Genomic DNA, 20,191 nt, shown 5'->3' on the forward strand with positions numbered 1-20,191 from the left:
ATGGAGTTATGACACCAGCTGTGATGGGGTTATGTTTCATAGGTAGTTTATTTGTATTTACTGTGGTATGCTTCAAAAGTGAAAAATGAATGTCATTTTATGATGTTCCTTATAGGTTAGAATAAAGTTAGAAATTCTTTTTTTTATCCTCCTAGATGTTTCAGTCAGTGATGCATGCGAACATTTCGTAATCTGTGATAACTTTTTTTATATATATATGTGTGTATGTACAGAATGAATCGCTGGTTTATAATTGGTGTGTCTGGTGTGACATGTGGAGGAAAATCTACTCTTGCGCGATTGTTGCACCAGGCACTGCCGGGATCTGTGCTAATCAATCAGGATGATTATTTTCTTCCTGAGGATAGCGATCGCCATGTTTTGATTCCGGAATTAAGTCACTATAATTGGGAAATCATGTCAAGTCTTGACATGGACAAAATGTGGGCGGTGATCCAAGAGATTACGAATCGCTGTCCGCCTCAGTCCACGGTCAGTTCTATCTACATGTTGAGTATCAATGACTTTGATTTTAACCAAACTGACCTGGTGAATTTGCCAAAACTGGAACATTACCGCTTGAAATCAAGCATTCCAATTCTTATTTTGGAGGGGTTTCTTATTCTCAATTACAAACGTATAGTCGAAATTTGTGATATGAAATACTACGTCACCCTGGACAGGGAAAACTGCTGGGCTCGTCGACGAGTGAGGCAGTACCTACCCGCTGATCCCCCGGGCTATTTTGACGCCTGTGTTTGGCCAGAGTATGAGAGACACCGAGATGACGTGATGAAAGATGTTCTCGACGTGCGAGTAGTGGATGGGAAAATGGCCCTGAATGTGACATTCGAGAAAATGTTCCGAGAAGTGAAGGCAGCTGTTTTACAGTTTGCAGATACGTACGATGAATCAGTGTGTGCGAGGCGCGATAAGAATTAGTTGTAGTAGAGTATGTGAAAATGAGTTGTTGTTGTATGGAAGAGTTGTGAATAATAGTAGTATGGACGAGCAGGGTATAAGTGTTAAAGTAGCTTTGAAAAGCAGTAAGAGAGCTACAATATGAGGGCATGATTCTTTTCACTGCGTTTGTTTAGTCTGATGCAATGTGTGACTTTACTAAAAAAAAACTTATATTTTGGGGATATATATATTTGCGTTATTAGTGGAGTCTTTGTTTGTGTATACATATACAAGTAAATATCAAATTTAGCAACTATGCAAAGCATTCCATTAATTTGGGTCATTAACACGATTGTTACGTAGAAGAAAGCGAATCAATATAATCTAAATACATTCCAATACTATAATTTTGCAGTCAGCAACAAAAGTTTTTTCAAGTGTTACGAAGTTTTGTCTACTTAATTATCGTTTTATCAAATATTTCCACATATTTCAGTATATATATTGGTTTAGGAATCTACAAAAGAAAACACGATTAATTTTGATTTTTTTTTTTTCTTTTGGGAAGTTACCCTGAGAGTACTTTTGGAAAACTTTTTGTTGCTGTCTGTACGCGGATGGGCCTAAAACTATTAGTGACAATCATCTATGAACGGAACTCTCTTTTGTTATTACGCCTTCATATTTCGCCTCCTAGAAATAATGATTTCCATGGTATACTCCAGATACTATTCGTGTTTTGGAGCCCATCAGGTACTCGCTTATAAGGCAAATTATGTTACTATTCACATTGTATTAATTTGCGTCTGTTTAATAAATATCAAAACTGAAAGGACGCAAGTGAAGTTTCTCACATGAATGCATTGCTTTTGAACATTTTCAGTCTTATTTATCAAAATACTTCGTTAAATATTTAGTCTTGTTATGCTGGAGTCCCAAATGAATTTCGTATTTCAAAATAAATAATTTATCAAAGTGAAGAAACAAGAATCTTACCTAGATAATTGTGTTAGTTTTCAATTCTACTAAGGAAGACACGGATACAAAAATAACATTCCGTATAAAATTAAGTTAGATTCCATTTTTGATCTGTGTTGTTACTGTTCTCAAAAGATCGTCATGGAATATTGCCAATATAAGCTGTGTTAGCAAGTGAACAGGAGGAAGGGAAAACGTGATAATTACTAGAGCAACCCAAAAACATTATAAATATGGTTCCTAGCCTGAACATAATTTTAGCTATCTAGGGGTTCAGATAAAACTAACCTTAAAAGCATAATAAAGCCTAATTAAAAAAATAAATAAAACATAATTCTTGGAAATTGTAGCCGTTTAATTGTTAAGAAGTACATTCATTATAAGTTTTATTTTCATCAACAATAAAAAGCAGGCACTCGAACAAGGGAAATTCTAAAATGTATTTAAAAAAAAAAAAAAAAGTTACATACGTATGATTAAGTTTCAAACAAGATTTTTTAAAGCAGTTTTCTGACAGACAGGTTAAAAATTTCATTAACAATAGTGTATGTGAAGATGAACGATTTCATGGTCAGTGGAACAATTTATGATTTGCGTTAGTAGAGAAGAGAAGCTTTCCTACACTCAGTTGGATTTTGAATTCGAGGAGCTCGTGCCTGACATCAGAAAGATTGGATGCCTACCTATAGCTTGCAAGTATCCAATATTTTCAGGGCAGTTGCAGAATTCAGACGAAGAGAGTAAGAGTGACACAAATAAGTCGATTGTCATTCTTAGCCTTGCTTTGTTATTATCGCGTTGTGTATTTGTTTGAATTTATACTATTTTAGCCAACTGTGACAGAAAAAAAAATGTTTCTGGTATTGATAAAACAGCATTTGACAGTAGTTTATTGATACGAAAGAAACAGTTATATATGAAATAATAAATAAACACAAAATAAGGTACCACAGTATTGCGAGCGGCGATGATATTTAATGAGAGAAGCAAAAAGGCTAATGCTCATCGAAAAAGATATATAGTAGAGTTTTCTTCTTGTTACATGTAGAAGAATACTATATATATATATTGCGGTACTATTAACCTTTTTGCTTTTCTCACAAAATAAGGTATTCCGAATAATATTTGTGTTCCATTATTTATGTTAAACAAATTTAAAATAAAACATAATTATATAAAAAAAGGCATAATATGGGTTGCTCTACTAATTACTAATCCTTAAAAGCTGTAGTAGAAGATAAGTAGTTTACCAATCATATTCAAATGCAGAAAGCTTTGTTTTTAACCTGTACACGGATGATCTTTTTACTGTAATTTAACTTCCATTTTCAGCTCCTCAGTTATATGCAACGTGAAACAACATTTAAAAAGACGGGATCCAAACTGTGTCTGTCCCACTAACTCTAGTTCAGTTTAGATGTAGGTTGTTTATAGAGATTAATTTCTTTCTCGTTCAACGTAATACATACTCACTTGTTAGCATAGTGGCCGTTCATGGCCGGGTAGGTAACGCGAGAGGTTGCGGGCTCGGTTCGATTCCTGGAAGGTACTTGTTGTGTCGAATTCAACGCAAGTAGTAGTTTTGGCGGACAAGTGTTATGTATGTGAGTTTTTTCGGAATTTTCCCGTTTCCTCCCACTTTCTTCATTCCACCATTTAATTCATTATCGACCTCGGAGTATAATCGTGGGGCGTTAAAATAAAGAAAACGAGTAGTGGTTTGGATTCCACGTTAAAGAATAGAATCCCGTCTTATATGGCCTCGGTGCTGAAAAGAAATATTGAACTCTAATCCAGTAATTATCAATTAACAATAAACAAAAGTGACCTTCAGTTATTTTTGTGGTTGAATGTTAACTGAGAATTCTGTCAATTCAGATCACTAAATTATAATTCTTTTTCCACTCCAGTACAGAATGTAATGTTTGGAGGTTTTCTATGAAAGTTAAGTGAAAATCAAGCCTACTAAACTCCAATTTAAAATAATAATGTACTTGTATTTGTGAATTATACCATAGCATGTTATCGTTCCTTCTATAAACAGATTCATCCGAAGATTAAATAAAATTAAGTTTGTTTAGGCTTACAACAAATATTCGTTGAAATAAAACATATTTTCGTATTGTGCGTCGTGTGTATTAAGGTGTCTGATCATAAGACACTTTGATATTAAAACATATACTCGACGAAACACTTAATTTAAAAGAAGAAATTGTTTCATTTGTCCATAGTATTTGGAAACCTATAAATACCATGACAGCCTTCCTGTATAAAAATAATAAATCTCGTATATCCATAAAACCATATCAAAAATATAAAAATAAAAAGTATAATTTGGGTTCTCTTAACGTGTCGTAATAATAATAATGAAAAATGGGACCAATCTTATGTGAATGAAGTTATTTTTCTATTTGCGAATTATATTTTCCTGTTACATTGTGTTATGTATATTTTATTTTACGTTATATAGTTGGGAAATCAAAAATATTCTTATGTATATATATCTATATATATATAAATATAAATTATGTTATTTGCTGTAAATATAATAATTTACATCTGTAATATTGATACATACTAATAGTACTCGGAGATTTCTTTTATATATCACTTTGTTATTTGGAGCATCGCTGATTAAAATTGTATGGGATACACAAACATACAGTGTAAACTCTTAACGGTACACAAGTTATAAATAAACTACAGAATGAGCATTTACTTTTTTCATATACGAATATTCACATGTTCTTTTCGGTTTTTTATGTTCAAATGATTATATTAATTAATAAACTAATAGGATGCATACACAGCAAAAAATGATGTGTTAAAACACAAAATGGTTACCAATTTAGGATGTTACTTGTGTGTTATATCGCCTTCCAATCTGTTCTTATCTGTTTTTCTTATGTACTAAGATATAAGAACAACAGATGGCAGTACTGTTACTCATGTAACTGTTGTCACACAATTCATAAGCTTACAAAACTATTTTCGTGACCGATTACAGCAAAACATATCATGTTATTTTACTTGGCATAAATGTTAAATATACTGTGTAAAGCTTTGCTCATTGTAAGCAATGAAATCCGTGTTGTTTTACCACCTCATTTTTTGCTGTGTATGCAATATTAAGAAAATTTGTACTCACCGAAGTGCCTGAACGCTAAAAATCTTGAACGTAGACGTTTCAGTGATACCTTTTTCGCTTTCATGAGTACGGGTCCTGTACGGCATTTTATGTTGCTTAAAAAATCGTATCGATAACGTTACTTCACTGTATAAACAATTTAAAACTATGCTTTCTTCTTATTAACTATAAATGTACTTCTTTACGTAAGAAATACTTGAATGGTTAATCAAATTGTTCTGAGTTTCCTTCATTCTACGTATATATGTTGCTTTTTCTTTACCTGTATTCAAATCCGGGAATAAGAAACAGACATTTTATACGTATGCTAAAAAAAAAAAAGAAAAATGATACCGATAGTGTGATTCTTCAAGCAACGTAAAAGTCCTTAAAGGATTCATAGTGACGAAGGCAACAAGTCGTTGCTGAAACGTCTGCAGTCAAGATTAATATTTTTATTGTTCTGGTGCTTCGGCGAGTACAAACATCAATAATGTGTTTAAATGATTATTTGCATTTAAAAGATATTTATTTGCGGCTTGGAAAGTCTAAAAGTAATCAAATGGGAATAGTAAGTAATGTAAGAATAATACACTGTACTATATTATTCCAATGAAAAATAAAAAGATTATGAGAGCAACACCTCGGTAAATTCGCTCGTAGCGTTGTTCTACCATTAAAAGAAAGGAAAAAAAAAAAAAAAGATCAGTATGCAACGTTCGTGTTCTATAGGCTATATAGTGTCACCAGCAATTGAGCTTTGCGGCAGAGGAACTTGAGGTGTCTAGAATAAGATAAAGAATAACTTCTTCGCGTTTTACAAGCTATGATTAAAAAGTACAGTGAATGTAGTTGGACAGTGACACATATCGATGTTGTATCCATTTCAACTAGTAAACCCGGTAGCTTAAACCTTTGATACCGTCAGTGTCGAGTTTAAATGAGTTGTGACATGTTAGTTGGCTTCCAGAAGCAGAGGAGTGAGGACGTGTTAAGAGTGTCTGTCGCGTCGCCAATATTAAGTCTTGTTCTAAGCTGAAAAAAAAAAAAAAAAAGTGTCAAAGAAGCTCACGAAATGTCAAAATCAGAGTATAGCAATGAAGCAGTGGTATTGAAGACTGTGTACAAGTGGAATGAGCGATTCAAAAGCGGCAAGGAGTCGGTTGGAAACGAGCAATGACCAAGACGTCCTTTGACATCAAAAACAGATGAAAACATGAAATAAAAAAGATAAAGAAAAAAAGTGACACAAAAGATTTGTTCAAACAGACAAATGACTATACGAGAGCTTTCAGATAAAGAAAAAAAAGTGACACAAAAGATTTGTTCAAACAGGCAAATGACTATACGAGAGCTTTCAGATAAAGAAAAAAAGTGATACAAAAGATTTGTTCAAACAGGCAAATGACTATACGACAGCTTTCAGATAAAGAAAAAAAAGTGACACAAAAGATTTGTTCAAACAGGCAAATGACTATACGAGAGCTTTCAGATAAAGAAAAAAAAGTGACACAAAAGATTTGTTCAAACAGGCAAATGACTATACGAGAGCTTTCAGATAAAGAAAAAAAGTGATACAAAAGATTTGTTCAAACAGGCAAATGACTATACGACAGCTTTCAGATAAAGAAAAAAAAGTGACACAAAAGATTTGTTCAAACAGGCAAATGACTATACGAGAGCTTTCAGATAAAGAAAAAAAGTGATACAAAAGATTTGTTCAAACAGGCAAATGACTATACGACAGCTTTCAGATAAAGAAAAAAAAGTGACACAAAAGATTTGTTCAAACAGGCAAATGACTATACGAGAGCTTTCAGATAAAGAAAAAAAGTGATACAAAAGATTTGTTCAAACAGGCAAATGACTATACGACAGCTTTCAGATAAAGAAAAAAAAGTGACACAAAAGATTTGTTCAAACAGGCAAATGACTATACGAGAGCTTTCAGATAAAGAAAAAAAAGTGACACAAAAGATTTGTTCAAACAGGCAAATGACTATACGAGAGCTTTCAGATAAAGAAAAAAAGTGATACAAAAGATTTGTTCAAACAGGCAAATGACTATACGACAGCTTTCAGATAAAGAAAAAAAAGTGACACAAAAGATTTGTTCAAACAGGCAAATGACTATACGAGAGCTTTCAGATAAAGAAAAAAAGTGATACAAAAGATTTGTTCAAACAGGCAAATGACTATACGACAGCTTTCAGATAAAGAAAAAAAAGTGACACAAAAGATTTGTTCAAACAGGCAAATGACTATACGAGAGCTTTCAGATAAAGAAAAAAAGTGATACAAAAGATTTGTTCAAACAGGCAAATGACTATACGACAGCTTTCAGATAAAGAAAAAAAAGTGACACAAAAGATTTGTTCAAACAGGCAAATGACTATACGAGAGCTTTCAGATAAAGAAAAAAAGTGATACAAAAGATTTGTTCAAACAGGCAAATGACTATACGACAGCTTTCAGATAAAGAAAAAAAAGTGACACAAAAGATTTGTTCAAACAGGCAAATGACTATACGAGAGCTTTCAGATAAAGAAAAAAAGTGATACAAAAGATTTGTTCAAACAGGCAAATGACTATACGACAGCTTTCAGATAAAGAAAAAAAAGTGACACAAAAGATTTGTTCAAACAGGCAAATGACTATACGAGAGCTTTCAGATAAAGAAAAAAAGTGATACAAAAGATTTGTTCAAACAGGCAAATGACTATACGACAGCTTTCAGATAAAGTAAAAAAAGTGACACAAAAGATTTGTTCAAACAGGCAAATGACTATACGAGAGCTTTCCGAAGAACGTAAGTCCGTGAAAGGCATTCGTGAGTTTTTGGCCGAAAAAATATTCCAGTCTGTTCACATTCTCTAGATATAGTACCATGCGTGTTCTGGCTCTTCCTAACCATTAAAATCGTGCTTAAAGGCAAACGTTTTGACACCATTCCTGACATTGAGAGGATCACGATAGAGCAAATGACAAAGCAGCTGAACGTACTTCCAAAAGAAGCCTTCCAGAAATGCTTCCAATCATGGATTCAACGTTGGAATAAGTACATTGCTAGCCAAAGAGAGAAATCAAATTTCATGTAAGCTTATTATTTTGTTTCTAATAAAATTATTCGCTGTATTTGTTGACCATACCTCGTATATTGTATTTAATGATTCAATGGCAATGTTAGTATTGTTTGCATAGTTTTGAAAAAATTTCATCTTATACAGGTTTATAGGTGTAACTAGGAAACAATATTTGAAATGGTAAATTACCTTCAATGTCCACATTACAACTAGGTCGAGGATTAGCGGACTTCTCAAAGACATGATCGATACTTGTTCTCTGATGCGAGGGTCCCTGCTTCAATCCCAGGCGATATAACTTTCAAGTGCACACATGGTATCCATGGGTTTTCTTGGGATTCTCCTTTTCTCGCATTTTTATTCCACCAGTTACCCGTCTCTAGCCTATAGGGCATGACCATAGGACATGGAACTGAAAGCTTTCACGTCCCGGTATGCATGTACAGTCCGCAGCAAAAAAACTGCAACATGAGCATGTAAATTTATTGTGAAATGACAGTCTTTGCTCCAAAATAAGTGTGCAGGAGAAGGACGCTGAGGTTTCTCCTGCGTGATTCGTGCCACTTAGACGTTGATTTCCTGGGTTGTTAGGCGTAGTTTCACAATCAACTTACATGCTCATGTTGCAGGTTTTTTGCTGCGGACTGTACAAAGGTAATTGTTCATGGAAGAATAGGCCTTGACCTCATGTTTCAGCATGAGCGTAAAAGTTTGTTTCACGAGTTTTTCCATCCTCTGAGTTACTGACGGTACGTATGACGGAATGATGAATTTAAACAATCTTTCCGTTGAATATACAGTTTTAAAAATTTTCGAATTGAACACGAATTCTGGGAATACTACCTAGCAGGTGGCTGCCGCTGTAGGTTGCATTACTGTGTAACCGCCTATAAAGAAACTTCAGAAAATGTATTTGAAGTGCGAGTAGTGTTTGAGTAAAAATAAAACCTTCTCTTTCAGCGCAAGACAAATACTGGTGCATCTTTCAAACATTCATATGAAGCTGAAACAAAGAGAGGGATTTCTGTGAGTGCTGCAACTACAACAACCAGTAACATTGAGCAAACGGCAGAAAGATCCTTTTCTTAATGTCAAAAAGCACACACAAATGCGATTTATACCCGCATCGGTACTATCTTATTGTTGTCAAGTGATTGCACCTGCCTGAGTGAACTTGTGTGTATGGATTTTCTTGGGGGTTCTCCAGTTTCATTCCACTTTCGTCATTGCACTACTATCATCCATCTCATCATCATAAGTCTCCCTTAGCCTCGGTGCACAATCGTGAGACGTTAAACTAGAAAAAAAAAAAGTTCCATTTACTTGAGAACCACCAGCAACATTCTTCCATAGTAATTTAGTGACGAAGGAGTGGGAAGGAGACGCTTAACAAAAACAAATATGAGCGTAGTAATATTGCATTTAACTGAATTTTAGTTATTTTCACGACGATAGAAAGAGCATTGTTTGATATATGAGTTTTATCATATAGAAAATATAGAAGTTAACCTCAGATTTTGAACATAAAATTGTTTCAATTTTAATGGTTATTATTATTCGATGGAAATAATCACTTGAGAACATTATAAATGGTGATAATATTGATTGTTGACAACTCAACAATGAGATACATCTTATTGAAACCCTTAAAATAAAATCCCGAGTATATTCGTGCTCGCAATGGAGCCAATATTACCTATGCAACTTGTGGAACTAATGTAACCCAATTTCACACTCATCATCAGTTTCCATCAGTGGCGTAATTAACCCGGCCTGCAATACGGGGGGAAGGGGAGCACGGCAAAAAGGGGACTCATTTAAGTATCGGAGATTAACCATATAATGTTACGATGTTAAAATCCACTTTTCAGGTTTCATAATATTTCCTCTTTTTTTTTCTCTCAATATTGTTCAGTATTCATAATATTCTCAAATAAGTGCTCAAGAAGGCATTTAATTTACCGCAAAGACTGTATAGAGACTGGAATATTTCTCCATTATTAGCGTTTAACGAAAAAAAAAATGAAAGATTATACATGAGATAGAACAAACGATAGATTTCATTGAAGTGAACATATTATGTGGGTGAGTGTAAATACTCATGCGTAGTTTTCGAGAAAGACGTTTCTTTTTCGTAAACATGAAACATACTAATATTGCATACTGTTAGACATTCACGCCATCTATGATGAAAGTGATCCTGAAGTATATACCAATTAAGCTTTTCGTTATGATAAGAGGAAGACACGTAGCCCCGCCTTGCGTAGTTGCTAACGCTCTGCCTTTGGTGTGAGCGTTCCCGGTGGAGAAAGAGTCGAAAAAAAGTACCATGCTTGAAGGGGAAACATGCTATTTTCTTTTAATTGAAGGGAACGAGTTTTCGTGGCGATAACATGTTCGTTAGTTGCAATCTGATGCAGTTAAAAGTGTTTATTCAGCTAACTAACTCTATGGCCTATGAAACCCGGACGTTCAATGCCGCGTTAACGAAAACTCTCCACTGACTTCTATCCTTGAGCTAATTGGATCCAGTTTCTACTTTGTATTCCTATTTTTGCGAGATCCATCTTAATGTTGTCCTCCCATCTGCGCCTAGGTCTTCCGGTTGTTCTTCCAGTTAAGATTTTGAAAGCATTCCTACTTTCTTCCATCCTGGCTACATGACCTGCCCACCTGAGCCTCCTAGATTTGATGATCCTAACAATGTTGGGTAAACTGTATAAATTATGCAGTTCCTCGTTATGAAGTTTCCGCCATTCCCGTTTCTCTTGGATCTGAATATTCATCTCAGGATCTTTTTCTCAATACTTTCAATCTATTTTCTTCCTTCCGAGTAAGCGACCATGTGTCGGAACCATACAGAACAACAGGCATGATTATCGTTTTATATATTTTAAGCTTCAAATTCCTTAAAAGAATTCGCGACAAGAGATTTTGAACCAAATAATAACACGAATCCCCTGCTTTTAGTCAACATTTAATTTCTTCGTGAATATGGTTTTGATCTCTTAATATTGATCCTAGATATTTGAAAGTATACACTTTATGAAAAGTATTATTCGATATTTTAACGCATCCATAATTTGCCGTATTACGATTCCGACGAACTTCCATGTATTTAGTTCTCTCTGCGTTTAAACTCATGTCCCTGCAAGCGTTTAATAAGACTTCTGCATTTCTTTCTATTGTTCTCCTATCATCCCCTATTAAATTTACATCATCAGCATATGCCATAACCTGGTGAACCCATATGCCCTAGGCCCTGGTTGCTATCTTTAATTTTCCTTATTGCGTATTCCAGAACAAAGTTGAATAATATGGCGACAATACATCTCCTTGTTTCAGGCCATTCTCGACGTGAAAGCTCGAGCACAAATATTTTCCTACCCGGACTTTACTTTGGGATTCATTTAAACATATCTTAATTAATTTAATTAGCTTTTTCGGTATTCCAAATTGTGTTAAGAATGTTGAACAATGCTTCTCTCCTAACCGAGTCGTAAGCCTTTCTAAAATCAATAAATAGTTTTTTTTTTTTTTTTTTTTTTAATTTATGCACTGTATAAGAAAAAATATGATCCATTAAGTAGAGTATTGTGTCTATTGTTGTTTGGTTTCTCTTAGTAATAATAATGTGCAATTTTCGTGCAATATGGACAAGAAGTGACTGGCTAGACGGAATATCCATAATCAAAAATATTTCTTATTGTTACATAAATTTTATATGCCTTCATGAACATGGAAAGACGGGAAGAAAGAGCATGGATCCTTAGTTACGCTACTGCTCTCTATTGTCACAATACAAGAGGTATACCGTCAAGAAATTCGGAAGTAAACGAAGATGCAAGAATTGGCTGTATCGCAACTACTACTGCAAAGGAAAACACTGGAGTACTGAATGAAGATTACAATTGATATGTGTATATATATGGGAGAGAGACTTAAACGACAACTTACAACAGCACTATCTGGCGAAAACACAGGAAAACGAGTATAACCGTCTTTTTAAATCTTTCAGTTTAACGTCTCACAATTATATTCTTTAGGATAAGGGAGACGATGATTAAAGCAAGTGAATGATGCAAGAATAGCTGGAATGAGAAGACAGGAGGAAATGGGAATATCCCGAGAAAACTCATGGGCACGATGTTGTTCACCACAAACTTACCTAGTTGGGATCGAATCAGGAACTCCACGTACCAGAGGTAAGCGCTCTGCCACCGTGCCCGGTGCCCCCTTGTCTTTTTTAAATATGTATGCAGACCCGTATTTAGGTAAGTGCTATTCTGTGCTCAAGCACAAGGCGGCAAAATTTTAGATTTTTTTTTTTTTTTTTAAGATTCACAATCAAGTAATATTTAAAACTAGCAACCCGCAGAGTCCCACGCTAGCTAGCTTATCTGATTAATTTTAAAAAGTCATCATCTCCCGCCCCCCACTCCAAGGAGTGAGGATGAACTTGAACATCATGAAAACTCACCGTTAAACTCAGCGACCTCGAAAAACTATGAACTCAACACTAACATCTGTCGTTTTCTATTACTTATAAAATCTCGCCTCTTTTCCTGGGGAGTGGAGTATGACCTTGAAGTTGAATTAGATTAAAACTTCACCATTCATCTCAGCGACCCCAAAAACTATGAATTCAACTCTAATATTGGTTGTTTTCGGGGGAAGGGGGGAACAATATATAAATACGGGCCTGTATGCATGTGTAAACAGAAGATAACAGCAGTATACTGGAATTTTATATTTTCGATACAATTAAATACCTGAGTATTCTCGAGCTTTTATGTTGAGAGATTAAAATACTATGCATATGCATTGTCTTATTACAAGTGTTCCTGAATAATATGGTACTGCTTTGTTTTTTTACTTTCGTTAATAGAATGGAAAATAATAATAATTAAAATATAATTCATGAATTACAGTATATACTGTACTGTATACAGTATTTCCTTCAAACACATTTTAATATTTGGAGATATCAGGGAAAGAAATACCGTCCGAAATCTTTGTGAAAAAACACAATTCTATTGGTTCGTTCTTGCAGATCACCTCGTGCCTTCGTCCAGCATAGATGGTGTGTGAAACTGCATAATTATATCTTTATACGATACTGCAGACGTGTATCCATGTACAAAGGTAACCAAAGTTATTCTAGCTTAATTAGGGTCTGAGTTATTGAGGTTTAAATTGAGTCACATTGAGGAGCGACCAGAATGTGACTATTCCACACCATTAGGCAGCTCAATGGCCGTAACTCTGGAACGATGCATTTCCCGATATATGGACATATGAACTTTTTTGCTTGTCTACCCATAAGGAATCCACGCCTGAAATTTTGCCGTACCTTTTTGTTACTATATAATATGAATGAATAAAATATTATATTTGGGGGTTCACCACAAACACTTTTCTCACACCATTAAATAATGGAACATTGGGATTATTTAGTGGAGTAACACTAAAGGTAATCCCACGACGTAAGTTTCTAGCTGCTGCGAGAAGAATCGGTAAAAAGTTGACAGTAGTATTCAACAGACTAAACACAGGGAGTGCAATGTATAATTAGGACATTGGTAGGACCCGTTTACTGATTATACGCCCTGGGTCAGCGGACCCTCGACTTTACTAAATGGGAGCTAGCCGCTGTGCCAGTCCTTGAGTGGCTACTGGACGTATGCCCCTTTACTTAATTCTATAGCGAATTCAACGAACGTGTTGGCTACATCGACAAGCGGAGAAAACTCCTTGAGTTGAGGTGCTCTCGGTACGAGCCGGGTTGACCGACTGGTCAATGTTGGTAGTTCTTTTTAAAATGTAATAAGTAATGGATATGCAAATTACAGTGCAATCAATACTACTTGTCCCTTGTGACAGCTCGCTGCGCGCACGTAGTGCTCAATGCTGCGTTGCCAGCTTTTGCGTCGGATACTGAAACTACACTAGTAGTATACACGGAACACGAATTTATTCACTGCAAATAAATTGTTTTATAAAATTAAATGACACAAAAGATAACTAACCAGCAGGTCCACTACTCAAGTCCACATTCGACTAAAAACCATGTGCATTTGTTTATATTCAAACTGGCAACGTGCGAAGAGGGTGGAATGTTTACCACCACTGCAGAGCGAGAGAAATGAGCCACTATAATTGGCTGAACGTTCTGTTACCACAGAAACAGTCCTTGGCTGATTGTTATGACCACGTGCAGGAAGAAAAAAAAACAGAAGAAAGCAACTATCACAAGGGATAAGTTGTATCAATTGAATTATAGATGCTGAAAGAATCGGCGTTAATTCAAAGTTCACTGGCAACAATGTGGAAGAAGAGGTGTGTAGTTCGGACGTGAGAACGTGGAGATAAGAACAGACTGAGCGATATGGTTGGTGCCAGTCTGACGTTCAAGCACCTGGTCTGCTCTGGCCTACCAGTATTTCCATAAATAATTGAAGAAAACACTTAATTTAGTTCCAAATAACCATATATAATGTAGTTTTAGCACATTAATGAGTAACGAAGAAAAACTGAAGTATGCAAGTAGTAAAAATACGATTTTCATAAATATAGCTCAGAAAATGAATATGGTCTTTGTTACTAAAATTTTCTCACCATGAAAACACGTTTCACACACACACATATTATATATATATATTGGTGAACGATGGAAGACTCTATTGTTCCAATTCGTGGGAAGGAAATCAGTTACTAGCAGTTCCCATCGAAGAAATAAATTATTTGCGTCGCAAAAATAAAGTATAAATCGAAGAATGATTTCTGTCTTTCCAAAATATACAGCGTACACAAAAATTACTTATATAACCTGGTGACGGTTATAGGAATTTGAACTGATGTCCTTGGAATTGACGCTCTGACCAGCTGGTAGCAGTTCTCGATGCACGATGCCGCGAGCAGTTCAAACACATAGGAGGACCTTCTGGTGCAGTGCTGGTTTGGAACCCCTACATGGGATGTTAACCAATGATGACGGCGCCGTGGAGCTTCGTACTGGACCCACTTCTCATCACGTCAACACCCTGTCCAGAAATGGCTCCTCCCTCAGACAAGACACCAAAGAAACGCAGGTGTCTGCTCACGTTGCTTCTGGCCCGGAGTCAAATCATGTGGGACCCATCCACCCGAATTGTAGTGCTTCCAAAGTTGATGACGATGCTGCCGAATAGTTTCTCCACTCTCACTGAATTGTAGTCCCAGTTCCTCACATGTCTGGCCAGTGTTCGTCTCAATTGCTGCCTCAAGATCTTCATTTTGTACATGTGTTGGTCTTCCGGCACGTGGCGCGTCTTCGAGTGTTTTGCCACCGTCCTTAAACTTGTTAAACCACCGCTGCACTATCCGCGTAGTCACGACACCCTCATCAAAGACCTGGCATATCTTTCGCTCCGCTGCAGCGGCGTTTGACCCGTTTGAACTCGTATAGCATACACGCCCTTATGACACTCTGGAGGTCCCATGTTTACTCTGTCCTTATGTAAGTTCACGGTTTAAATGAACTGCCACAACCAGGTAGGGGGATATGTTGGATATACCCACACCAACAACTGACCTTCGCCTTAACTCTATCCATTCGCATTCACTCGCGGTGTGAAGGTCAATTGAACAGAGACCTCCACAAAAAGCGACAGAACTTTCTTGGTTACCTTTATAGTCAGGGAAGAAAGACTTTTGAAAAGTGATTAATTCAACGCAATACGTACCGATTACTGCGGAGCTTATGTAAATGGAGAAAATACAGAGTATTAAATGAAATGAAATTTTGGGTTTTACGTCCCACGTTTATGCCAGTTAGGCTAAAGGAGACTGTGATTATGAGAAATGAATGAAATGGTGAAATGAAGAAAGTGGGAGGAAACGAGAGAACCCCGAGAAAACCCACGCACACGGTGTTTGTCCACCACAAAGTTCACTTGGCGCGATCTGGGATCGAACCAGGGACCCAATGCACCAGAGGTGAACGCTCTACCACTGAGCCACCGCGGCCCGGGTTCCTTATCGACGCAGAAAACCTCTCATAATGAGAGGGACTGAACTGAAAGACAAAAAGAAAAGCCCTTCCCGTTGGGCTAGATGGTCATACTTGGAAGTTCGTAATTCGGTTGCAAGATGGAACAAATAAGTTGCTGCAAGTAAGATACGTGTCGTTACAATCCTAATGGCGACATGGTATTTCTTAAGATGAACTGTCAAACTTGTTTATTTACACAGAAAACCTATATCAAAAGATTTGACCAGCCTTTTCGTGAGTGGAGAGAGTCCACTCTATTTTTTACATTAAATCGTATCTAATGATGCGTTAGGCTTTCTCTCTCAATTATTTTCAAGAATTCATAAAATACGCATTTCTTCGTAACAGTTTCTTAAAGCTCCAATTGGAAAATATGTGCAATCAAAAAGATACTACTTTGAACCTAGTTCATGCACGTTATACTACAAAATACTTATCCTCACTACAGTAGATTCGGACAGAACTTCTAATTTTCTGAACGTTTAAAGTAAAATTTCTAAGTTGGTCGAGTTGACGTACTAACGCAGTCCAAACGGCTTAAATATGACATAGCAAGACAAAAACATGATAAAACGCGTTTGGGAATAAAGCGGAAAACGAAACCCCACAAATAGCTTGTAATGTAATATACCGACAAAGTGAAGATGGTGATAGTAGACATGAAATTAAGCATAATAATAATAATAATAATGAACATGGATCGATAGTAGTAGCTTTTTTACGTGAGAAGCATTGGAATATCTGCGAAGGCGCTGATATAATGCCGAGTATCTCACGAACACGGGAAGATACTGTGTTGACAGATGGGGAATGGAAAATAGGTATCATACAATAAAGCAAAGAGAACCTATACAATGAATGATGAGACCCATAAAGTCACAATGTATTAACAGGAATGTCCACAGACGGATTCCCGAGGGCAGCATAAACAAAGTTGTTACCACTCCTAAACAATCAACATACGCCACAGGATCAATAACACTGATATGCCGTAATGGATGTGTAGCTAGTCTTACCAACTGCACACAGAAAACAGGCGTATGGCAGCACATGTGCGTAATTGTAACGATTAGTACAGCTTCAAAAACAGGATGTATGGGACATGTACAGCGGCAGCTGATTGGAAGGTCCGTCGTAGCGCAGGTGCTACGCACATTATTCAGTTGGCGAATGTACCTCAGCACGTTCGTGAGCGGGCAGTCGAGTCGACATAGTAGTAGTAACGATGTTGTGGAGGTAGTTTATTAGGGGAATTTGGAACTTGCACGTGGATGATAGAAGTTACCAACGAAATTTCCGAGGCTGCACGATTGTACTACGACGAATTCCGACAGAGCTCTGCCCAATCTTACAAAATTTGATGTGCATCGTCACCAAGGTAAGACGAGGATATTGGTGACTAAACCAATGACGACCACCACCTATAATACGAACATCTGCAATCAGGGAAGTATTCCCCCAAGACGTTTAAACAGACGTCGTGAGAGCTCCAGGAATGTAGTTCGCCAGGTGTCCGTGTTCTCTCTCCTTTATGAAAACAAGTATCGTACAACATGTAGAAGGTCTTTTGCCCTGTGGAGCATTTTGCCATTGGTTTCAACAGCAGGCTATGAATGATGAGTAACCATCATCGATGCTTTTCACTGACGACGGATAACATCCCTAATTTTTATAATACTTGTGTATAAAGAGTAATTCATAAGCACGTGTCCAAGGCCAGTATTATCATCATATAATGTATGCGCCGGAATGTTAAGTGACACTGTAACGATCTGAAAAACGATCGTTACAAATCTGATTTGTTTGGTCTACATTTGTATTATTTGATTGTTTTATTTTATTGTAAATACTTGTTCATTTCATTTTAAGATTTGCTGTTACTAATTTTAAAATGTTATTATGAATTGTCAACTCAAATTTTATTAAAACGAGTCGATAAATTATAGTTTTCTGGGATACTAAATCAATCACTGGGCGGAAAGTGTTTTAAATTCTGTATACATGCATCTTTATCTTTTTCTAATTATTGATCGATTGATGGATATACAAAATAAGCAGTAAAGTTGATAAACGTAAAAACGAATTAATTTGACGTTTTTAAAACAATTTGAGTTGTTGTCTAAGTTAAATAGCATAAAATAGTGATAATCATATTCTTTTGTGCGGCAAATTAACATATATGGTAAGATGTGTTCAAGAAATATCAATCAATATAATATGAATTGCTAAGAGCCTAACCCCGCCTACTTCCGTATCCCAGATGATTCCCAATGCTAAATTATTAAGTTATATTTTGTATGAAATAATTATTTTATTAAATATGGATTTTACGGAATTTAGAAAGCTAACATTACAGCCTATGTACTAACACGAGATGGATGTTACGGATGTTTTATATGTATTCTTAGCCATTGTGTATAAAGCTTCGCAGTCATGTGGAAATACGTCGTTGCCTCGAAATAATATATGTACTGGCTGTAGGAAGTAAAAGTGGTGAGATAACTGGTATATCCTACAATCCGGATCGTTTAAAAGCAGACAGCTGTAATATGGCTCTTCTATCCTGGTAATTAAAATAAGCATTAAAATTTTGGAACTGAGATTTGGAATCTGTATTATTATTATTATGATTGTTAAATGCTGTGAATCTACTTCCACGCATGATATCCGGACCTGCTCGACTGGTTATAATTGGAATGGAAGTCCTAAATGTAAATTATATAAAAGTTAAGGGTTTCGTATGGCAACGAATGATTGTTACTATAGAAGGAAGATGTGAGTTTTTAGAAAATAATTTTAGCAGTCACAACACTTTACTTGGGCCATATTGTTACTCTCATTAACTCATCTAAAATTTCTGCAGGAAACATTACCAGTCCTAATGGCGCCGCTGAACGTACGACTTACGTGGACAATGCACAATGGAGATTCACACACTTTACCAGTCCTATTCATCGGCATTTGAAGCAGACTATCACGACAGAGGTCAAGTTAGTCCTCCCTCATGGCCTCGATGCGCTAGATTTTAATCAACTTTATTATTGCGAGTTTATCTGAAAACGCTCGTACGCCAACCTGTGTACGCAGCATCTACACCAACGCGTGTGCAACTATTCAGACACAGGCTACAATTTTCGACGTTACATGCAGCATATTTCGAACATTTACTCATTTACATTATTTAGTGCACCATTGCAGTTTCTATTTTGCTATCTTTGTGTCTGCCCCAACCTTAATTGTTTCAGTGAACCCACTTGGACATGCCACGCCCAATGTCCACCCTGTCTCTGGATTCTCTACCAGGCTATCGCACCCCTGTGTGGAGCTGCTTTTTGTACGATTGGCAACACTAGGTATACAGTCTTCATATTATGTCAGTGTTGTATTAGTCTTATGGCGTGTAGGAGTTGTTTAGGAAACAGTAATATCTTGTATTTCAGTAACATATTCGATCTCTCTCTCTCTCTCTCTCTCTGCCTCTACTTAATTCTGCGCTACCCCGGAGAATCCCTCTTTGTGCGCCTGTGGGCGTTTCTTCTATTCATACATTGCTACTGTTGGATTTCTAGCCATTTTTCTCAGCAGTACTTAAATCTCCTTTCCAATCAAATTTCGTTTAGAAATATATGAATACAAAAAAAGTACAACTTCCTACTTTTCTGGTTCGTCCTCTAGCAGCACCACTTATATATTGTCACAGCACAATAGGTATCTTGTAATCCTCTTACCTAAGCATCATGATCTTACGGCAAATAGGAGTTACGAAAACTCCTGCCTTCCTATAGTTAAGTTTAATACATAGTTAACTTCTGCATGATTTGTTTGGAGTATACTTTCGCATTGGGCTATTTATTTTAATGTCGTACTAGATCAATCATGCCACCAAAATATAGCAGCATTATCGTAAGAACCTGAAACTAAAGTACGACATAAGAGTGAAAATGTTTGACTGAGAATATCCAGGAAATTATTACAGTATATTTTAAGAGAGTACACTGAAGTTAGGAATATTTGGCTTACTTTATTGTAATATTGTTGTAAATTTAACTATAATTTTCGATAGGTTTA

At 36.2% G+C, this 20,191-nt stretch overlaps 1 protein-coding gene across 1 annotated transcript; it reads left to right on the plus strand.

Annotated features, from left to right (window-relative positions):
- Positions 1 to 84: 84 nt before the first annotated feature.
- On the plus strand, positions 85 to 3,584 carry LOC145680345 (nicotinamide riboside kinase 1). The gene has a single exon (XM_081750738.1). It carries the CDS (start codon positions 226 to 228, stop codon positions 940 to 942), a length of 717 nt encoding a protein of 238 aa, XP_081606864.1. The 5' UTR covers positions 85 to 225; the 3' UTR covers positions 943 to 3,584.
- Positions 3,585 to 20,191: the final 16,607 nt, after the last annotated feature.

The sequence above is a fragment of the Thermobia domestica genome, chromosome 3 (genome assembly GCF_964235325.1).
Source record: "Thermobia domestica chromosome 3, izTheDome1.hap1.1, whole genome shotgun sequence".
NCBI classification, from domain to species: domain Eukaryota; kingdom Metazoa; phylum Arthropoda; class Insecta; order Zygentoma; family Lepismatidae; genus Thermobia; species Thermobia domestica.